General features: G+C 43.1%; 1 protein-coding gene and 1 pseudogene across 1 annotated transcript; one reads left to right on the forward strand and one right to left on the reverse strand.

Moving 5' to 3' along the window:
- Positions 1-7,132: 7,132 nt before the first annotated feature.
- On the forward strand, positions 7,133-8,713 carry LOC123108063 (septin and tuftelin-interacting protein 1 homolog 1-like). Its single transcript, XM_044529921.1, has 2 exons — positions 7,133-7,228; positions 7,820-8,713. Exons 1-2 carry the CDS (start codon positions 7,133-7,135, stop codon positions 8,711-8,713), a joined length of 990 nt encoding a protein of 329 aa, XP_044385856.1.
- Positions 8,714-9,214: 501 nt separating this feature from the next.
- Positions 9,215-11,056, reverse strand: LOC123101664 (uncharacterized; annotated as a pseudogene).
- Positions 11,057-27,286: the final 16,230 nt, after the last annotated feature.

The raw sequence follows: 27,286 nt of genomic DNA on the forward strand, positions 1-27,286 counted from the left end.
GCTTGATCATATAAACATTGAAACACTTCCAACACATATCGTCAGCTCACCTTTAGCTAGTCTCCGTTTATTCTGTAGCTTTTATTTCGAGTTACTAACACTTAGAAACTGCACCGGTATCTTAATACCCTGGTGCTACTAGGAGTACTAGTAAAGTACACATTAACATAATGTATATCTAATATACTTCTATCGACCTTGCCAGCCTTCTTATCTACCAAGTATCTAGGGTAATTCTGCTCCAGTGGCTGTTCCCCTTATTACAGAAGCACTCAGTCTCGGGTTTGGGTTCAACCTTGGGTTTCTTCACTAGAGCAGCAGCTGAATTGCCGTTTCATGAAGTATCCCTTTGTTCCCTTGCCCTTCTTGAAACTAGTGGTTTCACCAACCATCAACAATTTATGCTCCTTCTTGATTTATACTTTCGCGATGTCAAACAACGCAAATACCTCAAGGATCATCATCTCTATCCTTGATATGTTATAGTTCATCACGAAGCTCTAGCAGTTTGCTGGCAATGACTTTGGGGAAACATCACTATCTCATCTGGAAGATCAACTCCCACTCGATTCAAGTGATTGTTGCACTCAGACAATCTGAGCACAAGCTCAACGATTGAGCTTTTCTCCCTGAGTTTGCAGGCTAAGAAAATCGTCGGAGGTCTTATACCTCTTGACGTGGGCACGAGCCTGAAATCCTAATTTCAGCCCTCGAAACATCTCATATGTTCCGCGATGTTTCGAAAAACATCTTTGGTGCCTCTACTTAAGCCATTTAACTGAACTATCACGTAGTTATCAAAACGTGTATGTCCGATGTTCGCAACATCCACAGACGACCTTTGGGGTTCAGCACACTGAGCAGTGCATTAAGGACATAAGCTTTCTACTGTCCGCATAATTGCTACTATCAACTTTCAACTATATTTTCTCTAGGAACATATCTAAACAGTGGAACTAAAGTGCGAGCTTACGACATAATTTGCAAAGGTCTTTTGACTATGTTCAGGATAATTAAGTTCATCTTATGAACTCCCACTCAGATAGATATCCCTCTGGTCATCTAAGTGATTACATGATCCGAGTCAACTAGGCCGTGTCCGATCATCACGTGAGACGGACTAGTCATCATCGGTGAACATCTTCATGTTGATCGTATCTACTATACGACTCATGCTCGACCTTTCGGTCTCCGTGTTCCGAGGCCATGTCTGTACATGCTAGGCTCGTCAAGTTAACCCTAAGTGTTTCGCATGTGTAAATCTGTCTTACACCCGTTGTATGTGAATGTAAGAATCCATCACACCCGATCATCACGTGGTGCTTAGAAGCGACGAACTTTAGCAACGGTGCACAGTTAGGGGGAACACTTCTTGAAATTGTTGTAAGGGATCATCTTATTGACTACCGTCGTTCTAAGTAAACTAGATGCATAAACATAATAAACATCACATGCAATTATATATATAGTAGTGACATGATATGGCCAATATCATATAGCTCCATTGATCTCCATCTTCGGGGCTCCATGATCATCATCGTCACCGGCATGACACCATGATCTCCATCATCATGATCTCCATCATCGTGTCTTCATGAAGTTGTCTTGCCAACTATTACTTCTACTACTATGGCTACCGGTTAGCAATAAAGTAAAGTAATTACATGGCGTTGTTTAATGACACGCAGGTCATATAATAAATTTAAGACAACTCCTATGGCTCCTGCCAGTTGTCATACTCATCGACATGCAAGTCGTGAATCCTATTACAAGAACATGATCAATCTCATACATCACATATCATTCATCACATTCTTCTTGGCCATATCACATCACAAAGAATACCCTGCAAAAACAAGTTAGACGTCCTCTAATTGTTGTTTGCATGTTTTACGTGGCTGCTATGGGTTTCTAGCAAGAACGTTTCTTACCTACGCAAAACCACAACGTGATATGCCAATTGCTATTTACCCTTCATAAGGACCCTTTTCATCGAATTTTTTCCGACTAAAGTGCGAGAGACTGGCACCCGCTAGCCACCTTATGCACCAAGTGCATGTCAATCGGTGGAACCTGTCTCACGTAAGAGTACGTGTAAGGTCGGTCTGGGCCGCTTCATCCCACAATACCGTCGAAACAAGATTGGACTAGTAACGGTAAGCATATTGAACAAAATCAATGCCCACAACTATTTTGTGTTCTACTCGTGCAGAGAATCTACGCAATAGACCTAGCTCATGATGCCACTGTTGGGAACGTAGCATAAATTCAAAATTTTCCTACGTGTCACCAAGATCTATCTATGGAGAAACCAGCAACGAGGGGAAGGAGAGTGCATCTACATACCCTTGTAGATCGCTAAGCGGAAGCGTTCAAGAGAACAGGGTTGAAGGAGTCGTACTCATCGTGATCCAAATCACCGGAGATCCTAGTGCCGAACGGACGGCACCTCCGCGTTCAACACACGTACAGCCCGGTGGCGTCTCCCACGCCTTGATCCAGCAAGGAGAGAGGGAGAGGTTGAGGAAGACTCCATCCAGCAGCAGCACAACGGCGTGGTGGTGATGGAGGAGCGTGGCAATCCTGCAGGGCTTCGCCAAGCACCGCGGGAGAGGAGGAGGAGGAGAGGCAGGGCTGCACCAGTAGAGGGAGAAGTTCTCATGTGTTGGCAGCCCCAAAACCCAAAATCTTTGATCATCATCAAAGCATACATTCCAACTCCGAGATGCTCACTCCAGTCCTTAGAAGGATTGCTGGAGCTTTGCATACTTATTAGCATTTTCGGGATTGACAAAACCTTCCGGTTGTATCACATACAACCTTTCCTCAAGAAAATCGTCGAGGAAACAATGTTTTGACATCCTATCTGCAAGATTTCATAAATAATGCAGTAATCGCTAATATAATTCCAACAGACTTAGGATTGGGTCTTTGTGCTAGGCTTAGGAAAAGATACTTGACATTAGAAAAGCTTTAGCATACGAACTACACGATCTTTGTGCTAGGCTTAGGATTGGGTCTTGTCCATCACATCATTCTCCTAATGATGTGATCCCGTTATCAATGACATCCAATGTCCATAGTCAGGAAACCATGACTATCTGTTGATCACAACGAGCTAGTCAACTAGAGGCTCACTAGGGACATATTGTGGTCTATGTATTCACACGCGTATTACGATTTCCGGATAATACAGTTATAGCATGAATAAAAGACTATTATCATGAACAAAGAAATATAATAATAACCAATTTATTATTGCCTCTAAGGCATATTTCCAACACACGGCACCCAAGTTGACCTGTGTTCGTGCAACTTCTCAAAGTGCGTGTGTGCCATAGCCTCATACTTCATCATTAACCCAGCCCAATTCTGCTCAAACTCGTCTATAGTGAAGCTGAAGTCAACACACTTGTTGAAATCATCAGAGAGTCCTGGATTCCGGCACAGCAACCAACCAACCTTTTCCTGAGCCTTTTTCATGATGTGCCATCGACAACAACGGTGCACGGTGGTTGGAAAGATGCTCTGTATTGACTGCGTCATCGCACCATCCTGATCGGTGATGAAGTTGTCAGGAGGTTTGCCATCCATAGCCTCTAGGAATGCTCCAAAGACCCAATCAAAGCTCGATGCCAACTCCTGCCTCACAAACGCGCAACCCAGCATGAAAGATTGGCCATGTCGGTTTATTCCTATGAAGGGCGCGAACGGCATATTGTACAAGTTGGTCATGTAGGTGGTGTCAAACGATATGCAATCGTGGTACGCCTCCGCATAAGCTTTTCGAGCTAAGCCGTCCACCCAAAATATGTTGACAACTCTGTCCTCTTCATCATATTTCACCTTATAGAAGAAGTCTAGATCGGTTTTTTGTATATCCTTGAAGTGCGCAATTGTCTCAATCAGATCACCCTCCTTTGTGTCATCTCTACGGAAACTTGTACAAAGATTTGTTATTGCCTTTGGTCCGAACGGCACCATCATCTCAGATCCATAGAACTCTGCCATTACATGCATCATTCGTCCTACATAATACAAAAACAAACATTATATCCTTTTTTTAGTTGCACAAATGTGCACATCCAGCTGCACAGTAATAGGACACGTGTTGGCACAGAAGATAATCACAGGAAATGGACACCTGGCTGCACCTTTTTAAAAACACTTTGCAGTTTTTGCATACAGGACATTGTGTATTTGCACAGTAAAGACAATCTAGTTGCACAAGAAGCACCAAAAGTGAAATATAAAAAGCATGGGAAGTTGGACAGCAGTTGCATAGTTAAGCCATTTCAGTTGCACAGTAGTACCATAACAGTTGCACACTGGACTGCCTAGAGGGAAACTTAATTCTTCAAGGGATATAGAAAAACACCACACCTGTAGTCAAGTTGCAATTATACAAGATGCGCAGAAACTCCTTTTCATCAGGTGAGATGCCTTGGTGGGATCTCAAGTATTTGGACAATGAAGGTTTGTTCATGAGCGGATGATTGTGGTCACGAACAAAGTGCGTCACCTCCCATCGCCCATCTATTAGCTTCACCAACATTTTCGCCTTGCATTCAATCTGCTTTATTGTCTCGCGTTTGCGCTTCTTCTTCTTACTAGTACCAGCCTCCTCTTCAGCAAATATTGGAGGTTCTTCTTCCATCTCCTCATCACTGTTAACAAATGTTGGATCTGGAATAGGGTCCAGGTAAGGAGGAGCCTCAGCTCCTCCATCATCAGCTTTGGGCTTCTTGAACTTGTTGCAGCAAAACTGTTGTTTTATCAATTCATTGGTGCGGTGTGTCCGTCTAGAGGTGTTCATCTTGATAGAGAAACCCATCCGTAGTGCGTAACTATTGTAGTGATCCTTAGCAATTTGAAGGCTGTCAAACCTCATGCCAACATAGGGTTCCATAGGTTGAGAACCAGCCTCATCCTCTCCTTCTTCTACTTGCACAACTCCGTCAACAGCCCGAGCTCCTAGCTCAGTCCTGGTTGGACCAGGAACATTTGCCTCGGTTCCTGTGTCATCAAGAGTATGGCTCTCTGACTGCAAAGACACCACTACAGGGGCACCACGGGCTGATGACTGGCCTGCCACATTGTCATGGCCCGTAGGGTTACCATCACGACTTGCCTGCGTGTAGTAAACAAATCGACCATTTTCTGTCCAGTTTCCTTGTTGTATGCTGGGTTGCTGCTGATCCATATCATGGGGAAGCTCATTGAGATCTGGAGGCAACTCATTGAGATCAAGCATTTTTCCCCTTTGTTTTTGGATGCTGCCACACACTCCCTGCACATATAAAAAAAGAAGAAATTGATATCATCGGTTGGTAACCATAGAAAAACTGTGTTTCAAACAACCTAAAAGCAACATGACCATAGCATAATCTTTTATTATAACAGTTATGATTTTTTTTTTGCACAGAGTTGTTATGTTAGTTGCACAGTTTGCAGTAAATAACTGGCAAGAGCATGACTTCTTTTTGCTACAGAGTTTTTCTTACCTTTTCCCTTTTTGTTTTGTTGCAATGATCTGTAGGTTTCCGTTTCGCAAGGAGCTCTTTTCAGATTTTTCTGCACATAATTGGATGCTACATTTGAGAAGGGAAATCCAGGTGAAAGAAGAAAGAAGAATTGGAGGACAGATTATAGTTAATATGGTTCTAGATCTGGTATATTTGAACATATTAATATGGTTTGCAATAGGTGTGGGACCAGAATATATGCGTGGGACAAGATTACGTGTGTGAATATGTTAATATGGTTTGTGGCTTCATTAGCCATGGACAAAAGTTCCTATGTTTTTCCTGTTGCACTACAGATTTCTGGTTTTCGCTAGAATAGACGTCTCAATTTCCAGGATTTCCACTTGGCCAGCATACATATTCAGTTGGACATTCAATGCTTTTAGTTGGCTAGAATAGATGTCTCAGCTGGCCAGGTTGCATTTTTTCAGTTTGTGGCCAGCATGCATGTTCAGTTGGATAGTTAATGCATTCAGTTGGCTAGAATAGATGTCTTAGTTGCCTAGAATATATGTCTAGTTGGTCATCAGTTTTTGGCCAACATGCATGTTTAGTTGGCCAGAAAACATGTTTTTTATTTCCACATATACTACATTTTTTCCAAAGTGTTCACTCAGAAACATGTATTGCCAAATATATGTTTAGTTGGCCAGGATACATGTTCAGTTGGCTGGGATGCATGTTCAGTTGCACATTTATGAATTTTTTATTGCACATGTTCAACAAAGCATTGGGCAGTCAATTTTTTGTTCATTTTGCAAACAATAACTAGAAGTTGGCTTTAATCATGTTTTAATTGGCCAGAGAACTCGTTTTTAGTTGGCTTGTTTTAACACATCCAGGTGGTAGTTTTTGGCATGTTTAACACATCCAGCATGTTTAACATCTCATGTCCTTAACATCTGGTGTGATGTGCCAGATTCACCTCTTTTTTGAAGCAGATTCTCCATGGATCCATGGAGAAGGGGGAAGTGAAGTGGAGAGGGGGCTTACCTGCTCGATCTTACTGCCTGGTATGGCTCTGACCACCCTGCCCTTTAGATCTGGAAGTAGCTCCTTCTACTTTGGGGCTCCCATGGCGGCTGTGTAGGAGGAGGAAGAAGGGCTGGGGGCGATTGCGTTTGGATCTGTTTCTGGCGTGCAGAAGAAGAAGAAGGCAGCGTCGGTGGGGCTGAGGCGTGGGGGCGAGCGATGGCGTGGATTCTGCAACCTGGGCAGATCCTACTTCTTTCGTGAGGAAGAAGAAGATAGCTAGGGCGCAGTTTGGCGAGGAGGGTGCACGTGATCCCGCGGGGCATGGTTTGGCGAGGAGGGTGCACGTGATCCCGCGGCCAGCTGGCGGGCGGGGCAGTTGCCTTTTTCGCTTCGACGGGCGGGGACCAGGTGGACCACGTGGGCGAGCGGGGGACTGTTTCCTCTTTCGCTCGAGGGGGGACCAGGTGGTTTCCTTTTTCGGGTGGCCGCTGGCTAGCGATCCCAGGGCGGCCGGCCGCCCACTAGACCCGTCCGTGATATATACGTAGTACGTATAGTTTTTGCAAGAGCTCGATCGTTTGGCCGGCGCGGCGATGGCGACGCTGGAGGCCAAGGCAGCGTACCCGTCTCACATGCCCGGGAGCCTGGCGGTCACCACCAAGGCGGTGGCAAGGATGATGCGGCAGTGGAACTACCGGGAGGGCTCCGGCCTGGGCGGGCAGCGGCAAGTAGGGATGCAAGAAAAGTTCGAGGCTCATGAGCCGCTCGAGATTGACTCGTTTTTTGACTCGACTCGAGATTGACTTGAAAATAAACAAGCTGAGTTTGAACATTTTATGTAGCTCGATAGAAAAACGAGCTGATCTTGAGCCAATGTTGGCTCGCTCGATTTCAGCTCGATAGCTCGACAGAATATCATTATATTAAATGATCATGTCATATATTAAATGGAATTAAGATAATTTATTAATATATGTTGTTCATAATTTTTCTTCATTTTATTTACCAACGAACATGGAAACTTATTAACTGTAGAGAAGATTGAAGACTAATTATGACAGACTATGTGTTAAATATCCTATATTTTTGGCAAAGGTTCCTAGCATATTCACCTTAATATTTTGTTTTTCATCCATAGATTTATAATTTTTACCATCTCATTTAGCTCGAAATTAGCTCGAGATCGTTACAAGCTAAGCACGAGTCATGTTCTACAGCTCGATCATGAGCTTCACTCAATTTGAGCTCGCTTAAATTTTCATATGAGTTGAGCTGAGCCAACTCCAACTCGATCGAGCTCGACTCGTTTGCAGCCCTAGCGGCAAGGGATCATCGCCCACTTAGAGCCCGTGGCACTGCCGCGCCGGAACGTCGGGATCGGCCATGACGACACACCGCACGACAACGGGCTGCAGAACACGCCGCCGGTGGTCGAAGACGAGTGGTCCCGCCGGTGGCGGAACCTTTCACGAGTGCTGTCCCTTGAACGTGAGTGCTTCGACAAGACCCTCGCCCTGCTGCATTCGCTCGAACTCCAAGGGGATGGTACCGCGGAAACGGCGGGCGCGCTGGCGGCGGTCGTCGAGTCGGCGAAGGTGTTCGAAGGGGAGCGCACGCCGGGGACGTGGAAAGCGTCGCTGCCTCCTGCCACCATACGCTACATCGTCGAGGAGGTGATCACGCCGAGGATGGCCGCTGACGCGCGGGAGTGGGAGCCGCTGTGGAACCCGAACTGCCAGCACTGGCTACGCCCGTGGATCCCCCTCGTCGGGCACTTGCCGGACAGCCTCTACGACACGGTGGAGAGCAAGATCATCAACCACGCCGATCACCACCACATCGTCTCGTCTTTGAAAAAGTACCTTCACCCGATGCAATGGGACGCCTTTGCCCGGCGTCACATCCTGCCGAGGCTCGCACGGCAGCTGCGGGAGCTGAGGATCACGCCGCCGAAGCAGATGGACTGCTCGTTCAGCACGGTGATGGGGTGGGAGCCCCTAGTGCGTGCGCAGGACATGGTGACCATCCTTGAAGCTGAGTTCTTCCACCGATGGGAAGAGGCGCTGCTCCACTGGCTGCGGTCCGCCAGGCCGTCGTTGGGGGAGGCCGTCGCGTGGTGCGCCGGCTGGAGGAATGAATTCACGCCGGAGCTGCTCGCGGACGAGCGCGTGCGCGCGCAGCCTCGAAGCCGGCGCTGCCATGGTCGATCGTGAAACGCAGGGACTCAACAGAATTGTAGGCTATAGGGTGTAGATCTGCATGCATGCAATGCATGGGCTGCGATTTGTCCGGTAAATTTGGAAGTGTTGTATGCTACAGTTGTTGACGCTTGATCGAAAGCTGATCACTCTGTTTTCCTTTTTCTTTCCGAAAGAATCTATTCGCTCTGTTGAATTGAACATATGTAATCTTTCAAAATTGCTCGTGCAGAGTTGTCTTGTATGCTTTTGCCCTTCGATTTCGCTTATGAGAAACAAAATTCAGAAAAAGGCAACTGGAACTCACATGCTCAATACTTTCGTTCCAAGGAGTATAATTTCAGCTCTTTTCTCCATGTCCAACTTCCATTCCAAGGAGAAGCCTCCGCGAAAGTTAAGTTTCTGAGCAGATTGGACAGACAGACAGACAGACCATTACAGGAGAGCACGGGACTCACTTAAATAAAGCCAAAATAACAACTACCAGAACTAAACAACAGCAAGCCGACCGCATTATCACTTCCTGAAAAATTCGCTGGTGATGGTACATTCTTTGACAAGATTGTAATCAGCAACGGTTGACATGTCTTTAAGATATCTGCTACCGTAGACCAATTCATGAGGATACCCTGCAGGAATGGACGCCTTCTCCTTGACTTGCTCTTGACGGTGGCAATGGTGTCGGATCTCGTGACCTCCACGGTTATGGTCTTGCCCAAGGGGATCTTGGCAAATATCCTTGATCTTCTGTAGAAGGGACTCTTTCTCCAGCTTGTCAATGAACACTTCGGTCAGTGCATTCTTCGAATCGAAGTAAGCGCGGCTCGCAGCAGCGCAACAGCCTGCAAGAACAGCGAAAATCATTGGCAAAAAAACCCCAACAAAAGGGAATTTAATCAATTCACAAGCTAGATTACCTCCTGCTTGCCGACAGTAATGTCCATCTCCATTACCATGTCCTTGTACCTCCCAGACCAGTACTTCATCATGGACATGGCAGTGGCCTGATAAATAAGTAGATCATCCCCTATGACATACCTCCGATCCTTGACAATCTCAGGATGGAAGCAATACGGTGCTAGCTCTGGCATCGTGTCCTTCCGACACCGGCAGTCAAGCGGTCGGCACCGACCAGACATGATGTTGCTCAAAATGTTAAACGGCATAATGCTTGGATCCAGTAACATCACACTGGGGAGACCACCTTTGAAGCACCCAGCATTGGCGAGATCTGCAACGCCACTATAGAGATTTTGGAAGCACCTGCGAAGATGGTAAGGCCCGGCTCCTGTGTGCTTGATCACACAGCTGATAGGGTAGGTTAAGAAACCCAGGAGCAGGTCCACGAACTCGCTGTTACATTCAGCATACACGACCTCCTTTTCACAGGTGTCGTAGAAAACCTTGATCTTGGTTTCTGGTGAAGAACCTGCAGAATCTTGATCGGCAGTAGAACTTTCTGACTGATGCTCTGCTCCTTCATAGTACTGCCATGAGCAACCTTGGTATCAGATTCATTTGATAGAAATGCGTCAGTGAGTATGGTATCTGAAGAAAGGAAGGCCTTCAACATGAATAAAACCTAAATCGTAACCAAGTCCAGATGTTAGACAAAAAAAGGGATCTACTCAGTCCGATGGCAATAGTTTGGTATAGAGTAGCTAGTAACTAAATTTATCTTCTTACGGTAGACCAGCTGACGGTCACTTTGAGCTCCTCAAAGCCATGGGCGATTCCATTAGAACCGAACGCCTGAGGCAGCGACTGTATGACTCTGGTAGATGCTGGCTTGATTGTCATGTCATCACTGATCACAAACCGTCCGGTGCCACGTACAAACGCCTCTTTTCTGAACTCTTCGTAGACATGCAAGGCTCTAGCCATAACTAAGCAACACTTCGAAAGGGGGGGGGGGGGGGGGGGGGGGGGGGGGGGTGCAGGCCGGAGTAGGATCTCTGTTGCAGTACTTGCTAGCTGACTTACAGTCCCTGGCAAATGAGATCGATTTAGTCAAGTAAATCAAGAAGAATAACTGAAATCACAGTTGGATAATTCTTTTTGAGGAAAAATCAGACTTATAGATCATATATATACGTACTCGAACTCGTCGGTGTGGGCAGGCGTGAGAAGCTTGCCATGGCAGGCCTCGACCTCGAGCAGACCGCTGTTCCTGAGGTGGTCGACGCTGTTGCAGAGGTTGGAGAGGCACCCCGGAGATGGTGCGCAGGACTGGAGGGCGGAGAGCGGCAGCGTGAGGAAGGAGAGGAGGACGTCGACGAAGTCGGAGCCGGCTTTGGCGAACAGCACGCGGTTCCTCGACCTGTCCACGGCGAGCTTGATCTCGATGTCGTAGTACATAGTTGAGGTGGAGGGAGTCCAAGGGGCCAGGCTACGTACTACGGGGTGCTGGCGACCGCTTGCGGATTGGTATTTAAGCACGTACGCACGCATGGGGAACTGCGCAAGTGATTAAAGTGTGACGCCTTGGGAGCTTTGGCGAGCAGCCATAGTAATGGAGAGTTGTCGTGGAATCCGATGAGGCCAAGCTCAAACTGAAATTGACCCTTATACTATTCGGTCTAGCGTGCTAACCTTCTCTCTCGGCGCGGTCGCGGCGTTTGGACGTTGTCTCATCTCCGAAATTTTCTTACTACATTTTTCTTGACCGACTCGGAACAAGTCGCCTAGAAAAATATAGACTTGCATCAATTTTATTAAGTCACTTTTTTTTCTTACAATCAAAATCAACTTGCACTAATTTGGGTAAGTCGGTCTTTTTTAGAGGAGCACTCGACACTTTGCAACTGCAAAAGAATAGCCCATCAGATGCTTGAGCTTGGTCTAAGGCATCCTCTCTTTTGTTTTTGTCTATCGGTAATTTTACTTGAGGTTATATTTTTATTCATCGTATGATATGTGTTTTGTTTGGAGCGTCTTGTATGATTTAAGTCTTTGTTTTTTAAATTGTCACAATCATCTTTGCTGCACACACCTTTTGAGAGGGACACACATAAATCGTGATTTATTAGAATGCTTTATGTGCTTCACTTATATCTTTTGAGCTAAGCAATTTTGCTCTAGTGCTTCACTTATATCTTTTTAGAGCACGGCGGTGGTTTTATTATATAGAAATTGATGAACTCTTATGCTTCACTTATATTATTTTTAGAGTCTTTAAACAACATGGTAATTTACCTTGGTTATAAATTTAGTCCTAATATATAATGACAACTTTCATATAAAGTGCATTGAATACTATGAGAAGTTTGATTCCTTATGATTGTTTTGAGATCTCCATAGCCTGTTGATACGCCTAGTTGATGTGAGACTATCTCCTTCTTTTTGTCTTGTCCACAACCACCTTCTATTCCACCTATAGTGTTATGTCCATGGCTCACGCTCATGTATTGCGTGAAAATTAAAAAAGTTTGAGAACATCAAAAGTATGAAACAATTGCTTGGCTTGTCATCGGGGTTGTGCATGATTTGAATATTTTGTGTGATGAAGATGGAGCATAGCCAGACTATAAGATTTTGTAGGGATAAACTTTCTTTGGCCATGTTATTTTGAGATGACATAATTGCCTTGTTAGTATGCTTGAAGTATTATTGTTTTTATGTCAATATTAAACTTTTGTTTTGAATCTTACGGATCTGAATATTCATGCCACAATAAAAAAATTACATGGATAAATATGTTAGGTAGCATTCCACTTCAAAAATTCTGTTTTTATTATTTACCTACTCGAGGACGAGTAGAAATTAAGCTTGTGGATGCTTGATACGTCTCCAACGTATCTATAATTTTTGATTTTTTATGCTATTATATTATTTGTTTTGGATGCTTTATATGTATTTATATGCTATTTTATATTATTTTGGGAACTAACCTATTAACTCAGAGCCCAGTGTCAGTTCCTGTTTTTTCCCTTGTTTTTGAGTTTCGCAGAAAAGGAATACCAAATGGAGTTCAAATTGAATAAAACCTCCGCGATGACTTTTCTTGGACCAGAAAACAACCAGGAGACTTGGAGATGAAGTCGGAGGAGCCACGAGGCGGCCACAAGGACGGAGGGCGCGCCCCCACTCTTGTGGGCCCCTCATGCACCTCCTGACCCAATTCTTTCGCCTATATATCCCCAAACCACCAGATGCATCCACGAAAACACTTTTCCATCGCCACAACCTTCTGTACCCGTGAGATCCCATCTAGAGACCTTTTCTGGCACCCTATCGGAGGGGGATTCCATCACAGAGGGCTTCTACATAAAAAACTTGTATGCCAAATTTTTATTAATACTAATTTGATGTAAATTAGAACTTTGTAACAAATATGTGAAATTTGTAATATTAGATCTTGTCACATAAATTGAAATATTAACTTTGAGTTTGTATGTACTAGAAAGTATATGAATTGTATGTGTAATTATGCCATTTTCGTAACATTCATTTTAATTTTAATTTATAATTCATAGCTAAAACTAAAAACATCTTGTCATAACTACTATTATGGTTCTGTATTTGGGGATTTATTTAAAAGTTTCTAGTTACAATGTGTGAGATATGTATCTTTTCCTATTTTAGGATAGACAAACTTATGTGATCGTATTGGGTCTTTAAGATGAGGCACAAATGTATAGATGGGGGAATGTTGGTCCTATATGGTAAATACAGGGGTGAAACGAGAATACATTGTTTAGATTAAATTGAGCAGCCATTGGCACTTCAATGCAAATGAAGATAAACAAGAATAAAAGGTTTAATTTACTGAAAGGAATTTTATTTTGAGCTGGACATATTTAACTTGTGCAAAATCACCGTGAAATTGCAAGAAAATTTGTTAGCCGGATAGTAGATTTTTTTTTGAAAATTGATCATAGAAATAATGAATTTATCATATGTAAGAATACTTTCCGATAATGGCCAGTGTAACTTATCGTGTGATTGTTTAGTAGAAGATTTCGTATGATGGTTGCTAAATATAGTTAATTAAACCAGTTTTATATTCCTCTTTTTCCCATGCATTAATCTTTAAAAAATTGGTGTCCTCCATGTATTATTTATCTATTTTCTTCATGTACCCACCTGCCATCCAAAGGAGAAACCTCCACAATAAACTTCGACATTCAGACACCTGACAAGTTTTTAAGGTGACTGGACAAATATACCTTAACATTAGAGTGTGATGCCTCTATTAGGTCAAATTAAACAATATATGTGTTGTCACAGATCAATTCATGAGGACATATCCCACAGGAATGGACACCTTAATTATCCAAAATTTCTAATTATCCTTGATTTTGCTCTTGATAGTGGAAATGGTGTCGGGATCTCACAGCATATTATGGTCTTACCCGACCTAATAAATACTTATTAGATTAAGGAAATATGCCCTAGAGGCAATAATAAAGTTATTATTTATTTCCTTATTTCATGATAAATGTTTATTATTCATGCTAGAATTGTATTAACCGGAAACATAATACATGTGTGAATACATAGACAAACAGATTGTCACTAGTATGCCTCTACTTGACTAGCTCGTTAATCAAAGATGGTTATGTTTCCTAACCATAGACAAAGAGTTGTTATTTGATTAACAGGATCACATCATTAGGAGAATGATGTGATTGACTTGACCCATTCCGTTAGCTTAGCACTCGATCGTTTAGTATGTTGCTATTGCTTTCCTCATGATTTATACATGTTCCTATGACTATGAGATTATGCAACTCCCGTTTACCGGAGGAACACTTTGTATGCTACCAAACGTCACAACGTAACTGGGTGATTATAAAGGAGCTCTACAGGTGTCTCCAAAGGTACATGTTGGGTTGGCGTATTTCGAGATTAGGATTTGTCACTCCGATTGTCGGAGAGGTATCTCTGGGCCCTCTCGGTAATGCACATCACATAAGTCTTGCAAGCATTGCAACTAGTGAGTGAGTTGCGAGATGATGTATTACGGAACGAGTAAAGAGACTTGCCGGTAACAAGATTGAACTAGGTATTGAGATACCGACGATCGAATCTCGGGCAAGTAACATACCGATGACAAAGGGAACAACGTATGTTGTTATGCGGTCTGACCGATAAAGATCTTCATAGAATATGTAGGAGCCAATATGAGCATCCAGGTTCCGCTATTGGTTATTGACCGGAGACATGTCTCGGTCATGTCTACATTGTTCTCGAACCCGTAGGGTCCGCACGCTTAAGGTTTCGATGACAGTTATATTATGAGTTTATGAGTTTTGATGTAGCAAAGGAGTTCGGAGTCCCGGATGAGATCGGGGACATGACGAGGAGTCTCCAAATGGTCGAGACGTAAAGATCGATATATTGGACGACTATATTCGGACATCGGAAAGGTTCCTAGTGATTCGGGTATTTTCGGAGGTACCGGGGAGTTACGGGAATACGAGGAAGAAGCAATGGGCCTTAATGGGCCTTAATGGGAAGGACTCGGAGGTGGCGCGCGTCCCTCCCAAGCCCAGTCCGAATTGGACAAGGGGTTTGGGGCGCGGCCCCTCTCTCCCTTCCTTCCCCTCTTCCTCCCTTTCCCCCCTTCTCCTAGTTGGACTAGGAAAGGAGGAAACCTACTCCAACTAGGAGTAGGAATCCTACTCCCTGGCGCGCCCCTCCTAGGGACGGCCTCCTCCCCCTTGATCCTTTATATACGGGGGCAGGGGGGCACCCCATAGACACACAAGTTGATCCTCGTGATCATTTTCTTAGCCGTGTGCGGTGCCCCCTTCCACCATACTCCTCGATAATATTGTAGCGGTGCTTAGGCAAAGCCCTACGACGGTAGAACATCAAGATCGTCACCATGCCGTCGTGCTGACGGAACTCTTCCCCGACACTTTGCTGGATCGGAGTCCGGGGATCGTCATCGAGCTGAACGTGTGCTAGAACTCGGAGGTGCCGTAGTTTCCGTGCTTGATCGGTCGAGCCATGAAGACGTATGACTACTTCAACCACGTTGTTATAATGCTCCTGCTTTCGGTCTACGAGGGTACGTAGATAACACTCTCCCCTCTCGTTGCTATGCATCACCATGATCTTGCGTGTGCGCAGGAAAATTTTGAAATTACTACGTTCTCCAACAGTGGCATCCGAGCCTAGGTTTTATGTGTTGATGTTGTGCACGAGTAGAACACAAGTGAGTTGTGGGCGATATAAGTCATACTGCTTACCAGCATGTCATACTTTGGTGCGGCGGTATTGTTGGATGAAGCGGCCCGGACCGACATTACGCGTACGCTTACGTGAGACTAGTTCTACCGACGTGCTTTGCACACAGGTGGCTGGCGGGTGTTAATTTCTCCAACTTTAGTTGAACCGAGTGTGGCTACGTGAAGGAAATATGCCCTAGAGGCAATAATAAAGTTATTATTTATTTCCTTATATCATGATAAATGTTTATTATTCATGCTAGAATTGTATTAACCGGAAACATAATACATGTGTGAATACATAGACAAACAGAGTGTCACTAGTATGCCTCTACTTGACTAGCTCATTAATCAAAGATGGTTATGTTTCTAACCATAGACAAAGAGTTGTTATTTGATTAATGGGATCACATCATTAGATGAATGATTTGATTGACTTGACCCATTCCGTTAGCTTAGCACTTGATCGTTTAGTTTGTTGCTATTGCTTTCTTCATGACTTATACATGTTCCTGTGACTATGAGATTATGCAACTCCCGTTTACCGGAGGAACACTTTGTGTGCTACCAAACGTCACAACGTAACTGGGTGATTATAAAGGTGCTCTACAGGTGTCTCCGAAGGTACTTGTTGGGTTGGCGTATTTTGAGATTAGGATTTGTCACTCCGATTGTCGGAGAGGTATCTCTGGGCCCTCTTGGTAATGCACATCACATAAGCCTTGCAAGCATTGCAACTAATGAGTTAGTTGTGAGATGATGTATTACGGAACGAGTAAAGAGACTTGCCGGTAACGTGATTGAACTAGGTATTGAGATACTGACGATCGAATCTCGGGCAAGTAACATACCAATGACAAAGGGAACAACGTATGTTGTTATGCGGTCTGACCGATAAAGATCTTCGTAGAATATGTAGGAGCCAATGTGAGCATCCAGGTTCCGCTATTGGTTATTGACCGGAGACATGTCTCGGTCATGTCTACATTGTTCTCGAACCGTAGGGTCCGCACGCTTAAGGTTTCGATGAAAGTTATATTATGAGTTTATGAGTTTTGATGTACCGAAGGAGTTCGGAGTCCCGGATGAGATTAGGGACATGACGAGGAGTCTCGAAATGGTCGAGACGTAAAGATCAATTTATTGGACGACTATATTCGGACATCGGAAAGGTTCCGAGTGATTCAGGTATTTTTCGGAGTACCGAGTAGTTACGGGAGAAGCAATGGGCCTTGATGGGCTTCAGTGGGAAGAGGAGAAAGGGCCAAGTTGATCTTCGTGATCGTTCCTTAGCCGTGTGCGGTGCCCCCCTCCACCATATTCCACCTCGGTCATATTGTAGCGGTGCTTAGGCGAAGCCCTGCGACGGTAGAACATCAAGATCGTCACCACGCCGTCGTGCTGACGGAACTCCTCCCCGACGCTTTGCTGGATCGGAGCCCGGGGATCGTCATCGAGCTGAACGTGTGCCAAGAACTCGGAGGTGCCGGAGTAACGGTGCTTGGATCGGTCGGACCGTGAAGACGTACGACTACATCAACCTAACGCTTCTGTTGTCGATTTACAAGGGTACGTAGATCACACTCTCCCCTCTCGTTGCTATGCATCACCATGATCTTGCGTGAGCGTAGGATTTTTTTTTTGAAATTACTACATTCTCCAACAGTGGCATCTGAGCCTAGGTTTTTATGGTTTGATGTTATATGCACGAGTAGAACACAAGTGATTTGTGGGCGATATAAGTCATACAGCTTACCAGCATGTCATACTTTGGTTCGGCGGTATTGTTGGATGAAGCGGCCCGGACCGACATTACGCGTACGCTTACGCGAGACCGGTTCTCCCGACGTGCTTTGCACATAGGTGGCTTGCGGGTGACAGTTTCTACAACTTTAGTTGAACCAAGTGTGGCTACGCCCGGTCCTTGCGAAGGTTAAAACAGCACCAACTTGACAAACTATCGTTGTGGTTTTGATGCGTAGGTAAGATTGGTTCTTGCTTAAGCCCATAGCAGCCACGTAAAACTTGCAACAAAAAAGTAGAGGACGTCTAACTTGTTTTTGCAGGGCATGTTGTGATGTGATATGGTCAAGACGTGATGAGATATAAGTTGTTGTATGAGATGATCATGTTTTGTTGAAGTTATCAGCAACTGGCAAAATCCTTATGGTTGTCTCTCTATTGCATAAGATGCAAGCGTCCAATAATTGCTTTACTTTATCGCTATGCGATAGCAATAGTTGGCGAGACGACCACGTGACGACACATTGATATAGATCAAGATGATGGAGATCATGGTGTCATGCCGGTGACGATATAGATCATGACAGTACTTTGCAGATGGAGATCAAAGAAGCAAGATGATGATGGCCATATCATGTCACATATTTTGATTGCATATGATGTTTATCTTTTATACATCTTATTTTTGCTTAGTTTGATGGTAGCATTTTAAGATGATCTCTCACTAATTATCAAGAAGTGTTCTCCCTGAGTATGCACCGTTGCGAAAGTTCTTCATGCTGAGACACCACGTGATGATTGGGTGTGATAGGCTCTACGTTCAAATACAACGGGTGCAAAACAGTTGCACACGCGGAATACTCAGGTTATACTTGACGAGCCAAGCATATACAGATATGGCCTCGGAACACGGAGACCGAAAGGTCGAGCGTGAATCATATAGTAGATATGATCAATATAGTGATGTTCACCAATGAAACTGCTCCATCTCACGTGATGATCGGACATGGTTTAGTTGATTTGGATCACGTGATCACTTAGAGGATTAGAGGGATGTCTATCTAAGTGGGAGTTCTTAAGTAACATGATTAATTGAACTTAAATTTATCATGAACTTAGTCCTGGTAGTATTTTGCAAATTATGTTGTAGATCAATAGCTCGCGTTATTGCTTTCCATATGTTTATTTTGATATGTTCCTAGAGAAAAATTGTGTTGAAAGATGTTAGTAGCAATGATGCGGATTGGATCCGTGATCTGAGGTTTATCCTCATTGCTGCACAGAGGAATTATGTCCTTGATGCACCGCTAGGTGATAGACCTATTGCAGGAGCAGATGCTGACGTTATGAACGTTTGGCTAGCTAAATATGATGACTACTTGATAGTTTAGTGCACCATGCTTAACGGCTTAGAATCGGGACTTCAAAGACGTTTTGAACGTCATGGACCATATGAGATGTTCCAGGAGTTGAAGTTAATATTTCAAGCAAATACCCGAGTTGAGAGATATGAAGTCTCCAACAAGTTCTATAGCTAAAAGATGGAGGAGAATCGCTCAACTAGTGAGCATGTGCTCAGATTGTCTGGGTACTACAATCGCTTGAATCAAGTGGGAGTTAATCTTCCAGATAAGATAGTGATTGACAGAATTCTCTAGTCACCATCAGCAAGTTAGTAGAACTTCGTGATGAACTATAGTATGCAAGGGATGAGGAAAACGAATCCCGAGCTTTTCATGATGATGAAATCGATGAAGGTAGAAATCAAGAAAGAGCATCAAGTGTTGATGGTTGACAAGATCACTAGTTTCAAGAAAAGGGCAAAGGGAAGAAGGGGAACTTCAAGAAGAACGGCAAGCAAGTTGCTGCTCAAGTGAAGAAGCCCAAGTCTGGTCCTAAGCCTGAGACTAAGTGCTTCTACTGCAAAGGGACTGGTCACTGGAAGCGGAACTGCCCCAAGTATTTGGCGGATAAGAAGGATGGCAAAGTGAACAAAAGCATATTTGATATACATGTTATTGATGTGTACTTTACTAGTGTTTATAGCAACCCCTCAGTATTTGATACTGGATCAGTTGCTAAGAGTAGTAACTCGAAACAGGAGTTGCAGAATAATCAGAGACTAGTTAAGGGTGAAGTGACGATGTGTGTTGGAAGTAGTTCCAAGATTGATATGATCATCATCGCACACTCCCCTATACTTTCGGGATTAGTGTTGAACCTAAATAAGTGTTATTTGGTTTTTGCGTTGAGCATGAATATGATTTGATCATGTTTATTGCAATATGGTTATTCATTAAAGTCAGAGAATAATTGTTGTTCTGTTTACATGAATAAAACCTTCGATGGTCATACACCCAATGAAACAAGTTCATTGGATCTCGATCGTAGTGATACAAATATTCATAATATTGAAACCAAAAGATGCGAAGTTAATAATGATAGTGCAACTTATTTGTGGCACTGCCGTTTAGGTCATATTGGTGTAAAGCGCATGAAGAAACTCCATGCTGATGGGATTTTGGAATCACTTGATTATGAATCACTTGGTGCTTGCGAACCATGCCTTATGGGCAATATGACTAAAGACTCCGTTCTCCGGAACAATGGAGCGAGCAACTGACTTATTGGAAATAATACATACTGATGTATGTGATCCGACGAGTGTTGAAGCTCGCGGCGGGTATCGTTATTTTCTGACCTTCACATATGATTTGAGCAGATATGGGTATATCTGCTTGATGAAACATAAGTCTGAAACATTTGAAAAGTTCAAAGAATTTCAGAGTGAAGTGGAAAATCATCGTGACAAGAAAATAAAAGTTTCTACGATATGATCGCAGAGGTAAAATATTTGAGTTACGAGTTTCGTCTTCAATTAAAACAATGTGAAATAGTTTCACTACTCACGCCACCTGGAACACCATAGTGTAATGGTGTGTCCAAACGTTATAACCGTACTTTATTAGATATAGTGCGATCTATGATGTCTCTTACCGATCTACCACTATCGTTTTGGGGTTATGCATTAGAGACAACTGCATTCACGTTAAAGAGGGCACCATCTAAATCCGTTGAGACGACACCGTGTGAACTATGGTTTGGCAAGAAACCTAAGCTGTCGTTTCTTAAAATTTGGAGTTGTGATGCTTATGTGAAAAAGTTTCATCTCGATAAGCTCAAACTCAAATCGGAGAAATATGTCTTCATAGGATACCCAAAGGAGACAGTTGGGTATACCTTCTATCATAGATCTGAAGGCAAGAAATTCGTTGCTAAGAATGGATCCTTTCTAGAGAAGGAGTTTCTCTCGAAAGAAATGAGTGGGAGGAAAGTAGAACTTGATAAGGTAATTGTACCTTCTCCCTTATTGGAAAGTAGTTCATCACAGAAATCTGTTCCTGTGACTACTACACCAATTAGTGAGGAAGCTAAAGATGATGATCATGTAACTTCAGATCAAGTTACTACCGAATCTCGTAGGTAAACCAGAGTGAGATCCACACCAGAGTGGTACGGTAATCTTGTTCTGGAAGTTATGTTACTAGACCATGACGAACCTACGAACTATGAGGAAGCGATGATGAGCCCAGATTCCGCAAAATGGCTTGAGGCCATGAAATCTGAGATGGGATCCATGTATGAGAACAAAGTATGGACTTTGGTTGACTTGCCCGATGATCGACAAGCCATAGAAAATAAATGGATCTTCAAGAGGAAGACGGACACTGATAGTAGTGTTACTATCTACAAAGCTAGAATTGTCGCAAAAGGTTTTCGACAAGTTCAAGGTGTTGACTACGATGAGAGTTTCTCACTCGTATCTATGCTTAAGTCCGTCCGAATCATGTTAGCAATTGCCGCATTTTATGAAATCTGGCAAATGGATAAACAAAACTGCATTCCTTAATGGATTTATTAAAGAAGAGTTGTATGTGATGCAACAAGAAGGTTTTGTCAATCCTAAAGGTGGTAACAAAATATGCAAGCTCCAGCGATCCATTTATGGACTGGTGCAAGCATCTCGGAGTTGGAATATACGCTTTGATAAGTTGATCAAAGCATATAGTTTTATACAGACTTACGGTGAAGCCTGTATTTACAAGAAAGTGAGTGGGAGCACTACATCATTTCTGATAAGTATATGTGAATGACATATTGTTGATCGCAAATAATGTAGAATTATTCTGCAAAGCATAAAGGCGTGTTTGAAAGGAGTTTTTCAAAGAAAGACCTCGGTGAAGCTGCTTACATATTGAGCATCAAGATCTATAGAGATAGATCAAGATGCTTGATAAGTTTTTTCAATAAGTACAAACCTTGACAAGATTTTGAAGTAGTTCAAAATGGAGCAGTCAAAGAAAGAGTTCTTACCTGTGTTACAAGGTGTGAAGTTGAGTAAGACTCAAAGCCCGACCACGGCAGAAGATAGAAAGAGAATGAAAGTCATTCCCTATGCCTCAGTCATAGGTTCTATAAAGTATGCCATGCTGTGTACCAGATCTATTGTATACCATACACTGTGTTAAGAGAGGGAGTACAATAGTGATCTAGGAGTAGATCAATGGACAGCGGTCAAAATTATCCTTACTGGAATAAGGATATGTTTCTCGATTACGGAGGTGACAAAAGGTTCGTCGTAAAGGGTTACGTCGATGCAAGTTTTGACACTGATCCAAATGACTCTAAGTCTCAATCTGGATACATATTGAAAGTGGGAGCAATTAGCTAGAGTAGCTCCATGCAGAGCATTGTTGACATAGAAATTTGCAAAATACATGCGGATCTGAATGTGGTAGACCCGTTGACTAAACTTCTCTCACAAGCAAAACATGATCACTTTTTGGGTCTTAATCACATAGCGATGTGAACTAGATTATTGAATCTAGTAAACCCTTTGGGTGTTAGTCACATGGAGATGTGAACCAATCACATAAAGATGTGAACTATTGATGTTAAATCACATGGCGATGTGATCTAGATTATTGACTCTAGTGCAAGTGGGAGACTGAAGGAAATATGCCCTAGAGGCAATAATAAAGTTATTATTTATTTCCTTATATCATGATAAATGTTTATTATTCATGCTAGAATTGTATTAACCAGAAACATAATACATGTGTGAATACATAGACAAACAGAGTGTCACTAGTATGCCTCTACTTGACTAGCTCATTAATCAAAGATGGTTATGTTTCCTAACCATAGACAAAGAGTTGTTATTTGATTAATGGGATCACATCATTAGATGAATGATCTGATTGACTTGACCCATTCCGTTAGCTTAGCACTTGATCGTTTAGTTTGTTGCTATTGCTTTCTTCATGACTTATACATGTTCCTATGACTATGAGATTATGCAACTCCCGTTTACCGGAGGAACACTTTGTGTGCTACCAAACGTCACAATGTAACTGGGTGATTATAAAGGTGCTCTACAGGTGTCTCCGATGGTACTTGTTGGGTTGGCGTATTTTGAGATTAGGATTTGTCACTCCGATTGTCGGAGAGGTATCTCTGGGCCCTCTCGGTAATGCACATCACATAAGCCTTGCAAGCATTGCAACTAATGAGTTAGTTGTGAGATGATGTATTACGGAACGAGTAAAGAGACTTGCCGGTAACGTGATTGAACTAGGTATTGAGATACCAACGATCGAATCTTGGGCAAGTAACATATCGATGACAAAGGGAACAACGTATGTTGTTATGCGGTCTGATCGATAAAGATCTTCGTAGAATATGTAGGAGCCAATATGAGCATCCAGGTTCCGCTATTGGTTATTGACCAGAGACATATCTCGGTCATGTCTAAATTGTTCTCGAACCATAGGGTCCGCACGCTTAAGGTTTCGATGACAGTTATATTATGAGTTTATGAGTTTTGATGTACCGAAGGAGTTCGGAGTCCCGTATGAGATCGGGGACATGACGAGGAGTCTCGAAATGGTCGAGACGTAAAGATCGATATATTGGACGACTATATTCGGACATCAGAAAGGTTCCGAGTGATTCGGGTATTTTTCGGAGTACCGGGTAGTTACGGGAGAAGCAATGGGCCTTGATGGGCTTTAGTGGGAAGAGGAGAAAGGGCCAAGGGGCTGCTGCGCCCCCCTCCCCTCTAGTCCGAATTGGACTAGGGAAAAGGGGGCCGGCCACCTTTCCTTCTCCTCCACTTCCTTCTCCCTTCCTCCCCTCTTGGTGGACTCCTACTAGGACTTGGAGTCCTAGTAGGACTCCACATCCTGGCCGCACCAATTGCCTTGGCCGGCCTCCTCCTCCTCCATCCTTTATATACTGAGGCAAGGGGCACCCCATGAACACAAGTTGATCTTCGTGATCGTTCCTTAGCCGTGTGCGGTGCCCCCCTCCACCATATTCCACCTCGGTCATATTGTAGCGGTGCTTAGGCGAAGCCCTGCGACGGTAGAACATCAAGATCGTCACCACGCCGTCATGCTGACGGAACTCCTCCCCGACACTTTGCTGGATCGGAGCCCGGGGATCGTCATCAAGCTGAACGTGTGCCAAGAACTCAGAGGTGCCGGAGTAACGGTGCTTGGATCGGCCGGACCGTGAAGACGTACGACTACATCAACCTAACGCTTCCGTTGTCGATCTACAAGGGTACGTAGATCACACTCTCCCCTCTCGTTGCTATGCATCACCATGATCTTGCGTGAGCGTAGGAATTTTTTTGAAATTACTATGTTCTCCAACACTACGCCCGGTCCTTGCGAAGGTTAAAACAATACCAACTTGACAAACTATCGTTGTGGTTTTTGATGCGTAGGTAAGATTGGTTCTTGCTTAAGCCCGTAGCAGCCACGTAAAACTTTCAACAACATAGTAGAGGACGTCTAACTTGTTTTTGCAGGGCATGTTATGATGTGATATGGTCAAGACGTGATGAGATATAAGTTGTTGTATGAGATGATCATGTTTTGTTGAAGTTATCGGCAACTGGCAAAAGCCTTATGGTTATCTCTCTATTGCATAAGATGCAAGCGCCAAATAGTTGCTTTACTTTATATCTATGCGATAGCAATAGTTGCAAGAGCAATTGTTGGTGAGACAACCATGTGACGACACATTGATATAGATCAAGATGATGGAGATCATGGTGTCATGCCGGTGACGATAGAGATCATGACAGTACTTTGGAGATGGAGATCAAAGGCGCAAGATGATGATGGCCATATCATGTCACATATTTTGATTGCATATGATGTTTATCTTTTTATACATCTTATTTTGCTTAGTTTGACGGTAGCATTTTAAGATGATCTCTCACTAATTATCAAGAAGTGTTCTCCCTGAGTATGCACCGTTGCGAAAGTTCTTCGTGCTGAGACACCACGTGATGATCGGGTGTGATAGGCTCTACGTTCAAATACAACGGGTGCAAAACAGTTGCACACTCGGAATACTCAGGTTATACTTGACGAGCCAAGCATATACAGATATGGCCTCGGAACATGGAGACCGAAAGGTTGAGCGTGAATCATATAGTAGATATGATCAACATAGTGATGTTCACCATTGAAACTACTCCATCTCACGTGATGATCGGACATGGTTTAGTTGATTTGGATCACGTGATCACTTAGAAGATTAGAGGGATGTCTTTCTAAGTGGGAGTTCTTAAGTAATATGATTAATTGAACTTTAAATTTATCATGAACTTAGTCCTGGTAGTATTTTGCAAATTATGTTGTAGATCAATAGCTCGCGTTGTTGCTTCCCTGTGTTTATTTTGATATGTTCCTAGAGAAAATTGTGTTGAAAAATGTTAGTAGCAATGATGCGGATTGGATCCGTGATCTGAGGTTTATCCTCATTGTTGCACAGAAGAATTATGTCCTTGATGCACCGCTAGGTGACAGACCTATTGCAGGAGCAGATGCAGACGTTATGAACGTTTGGCTAGCTCAATATGATGACCACTTGATAGTTTAGTGCACCATGCTTACCGGCTTAGAATCAGGACTTCAAAGACGTTTTGAACGTCATGGAACATATGAGATGTTCCAGGAGTTGAAGTTAATATTTCAAAGCAAATACCCGAGTTGAGAGATATGAAGTTTCCAACAAGTTATATAGCTAAAAGATGGAGGAGAATCGCTCAACTAGTGAGCGTGTGCTCAGATTGTCTGGGTACTACAATTGCTTGAATCAAGTGGGAGTTAATCTTCCAGATAAAATAGTGATTAACATAATTCTCTAGTCACCATCACCAAGTTAGTAGAACTTCGTGATGAACTATGATATGCAAGGGATAACGGAAATGATTCCCAAGCTCTTCGTAATGCTGAAATTGACGAAGGTAGAAATCGAGAAAAACATCAAGAGTTGATGGTAGACAAGACCACTAGTTTCAAGAAAAGGGCAGAGGGAAGAAGGGGAACTTTAAGAAGAACAGCAAGCAAGTTGCTGCTCAAGTGAACAAGCCCAAGTCTGGTCCTAAGCCTGAGAATAAGTGCTTCTACTGCAAAGGGACTGGTCACTGGAAGCGGAACTACCCCAAGTGATTGGCAGATAAGAAGGATGGCAAAGTGAACATAAGTATATTTGATATACATGTTATTGATGTGTACTTTACTAGTGTTTATAGCAACCCCTCAGTATTTGATACTAGTTCAGTTGCTCAGATTAGTAACTCGAAATGGGAGTTGCAGAATAAATGGAGACTAGTTAAGGGTGAAGTGACGATGTGTGTTGGAAGTGGTTCCAAGATTGATATGATCATCATCGCACACTCCCTATAATTTCGGGATTAGTGTTGAACCTAAATAAGTGTTATTTGGTGTTTGCATTGAGCATGAATATGATTTGATCATGTTTATTGTAATACGGTTATTCATTTAAGTAAGAGAATAAATTGTTGTTCTGTTTACATGAATAAAACCTTATATGGTCACACACCCAATGAAAATAGTTCGTTGGATCTCGATCATAGTGATACACATAATCATAATATTGAAACCAAAAGATGCAAAGTTAATAATGATAGTGCAACTTATTTGTGGCACTGCTGTTTAGGTCATATTGGTGTAAAGCGCATGAAGAAACTCCATGTTGATGGGCTTTTGGAATCACTTGATTATGAATCAGTTGATGCTTGCGAACCATGCCTCATGGGCAAGATGACTAAGACTCTGTTCTTCGGAACAATGGAGCGAGCAACAGATTTGTTGGAAATCATACATACTGATGTATGTGGTCTGATGAATATTGAGGTTCGCGACAGGTATCATTATTTTTTGATCTTCACAGATGATAAGAGCATATATGAGTATATCTACTTGATGAAACATAAGTCTGAAACATTTGAAAAGTTCAAAGAATTTCAGAGTGAAGAGAAAAATCATCATAACAAGAAAATAAAGTTTCTCCGATCTGATCATGGAGAAGAGTATTTGAGTTACGAGTTTGGCCTTCAGTTAAAAACAATGTGAAATAGTTTCACTACTCACGTCACCTGGAACACCACAATGTAATGGTGTGTCCGAACGTCATAACCGTACTTTATTAGATATGGTGCGATCTATGATGTCTCTTACCGATCTACCACTATCGTTTTGGGGTTATGCATTAGAGATAGCTGCATTCACGTTAAATAGGGCACCATCTAAATCCGTTGAAACGACACCGTATGAACTATGGG

Source organism: Triticum aestivum, chromosome 5A, assembly GCF_018294505.1.
Source record: "Triticum aestivum cultivar Chinese Spring chromosome 5A, IWGSC CS RefSeq v2.1, whole genome shotgun sequence".
Taxonomy (NCBI): Eukaryota; Viridiplantae; Streptophyta; class Magnoliopsida; order Poales; family Poaceae; genus Triticum; species Triticum aestivum.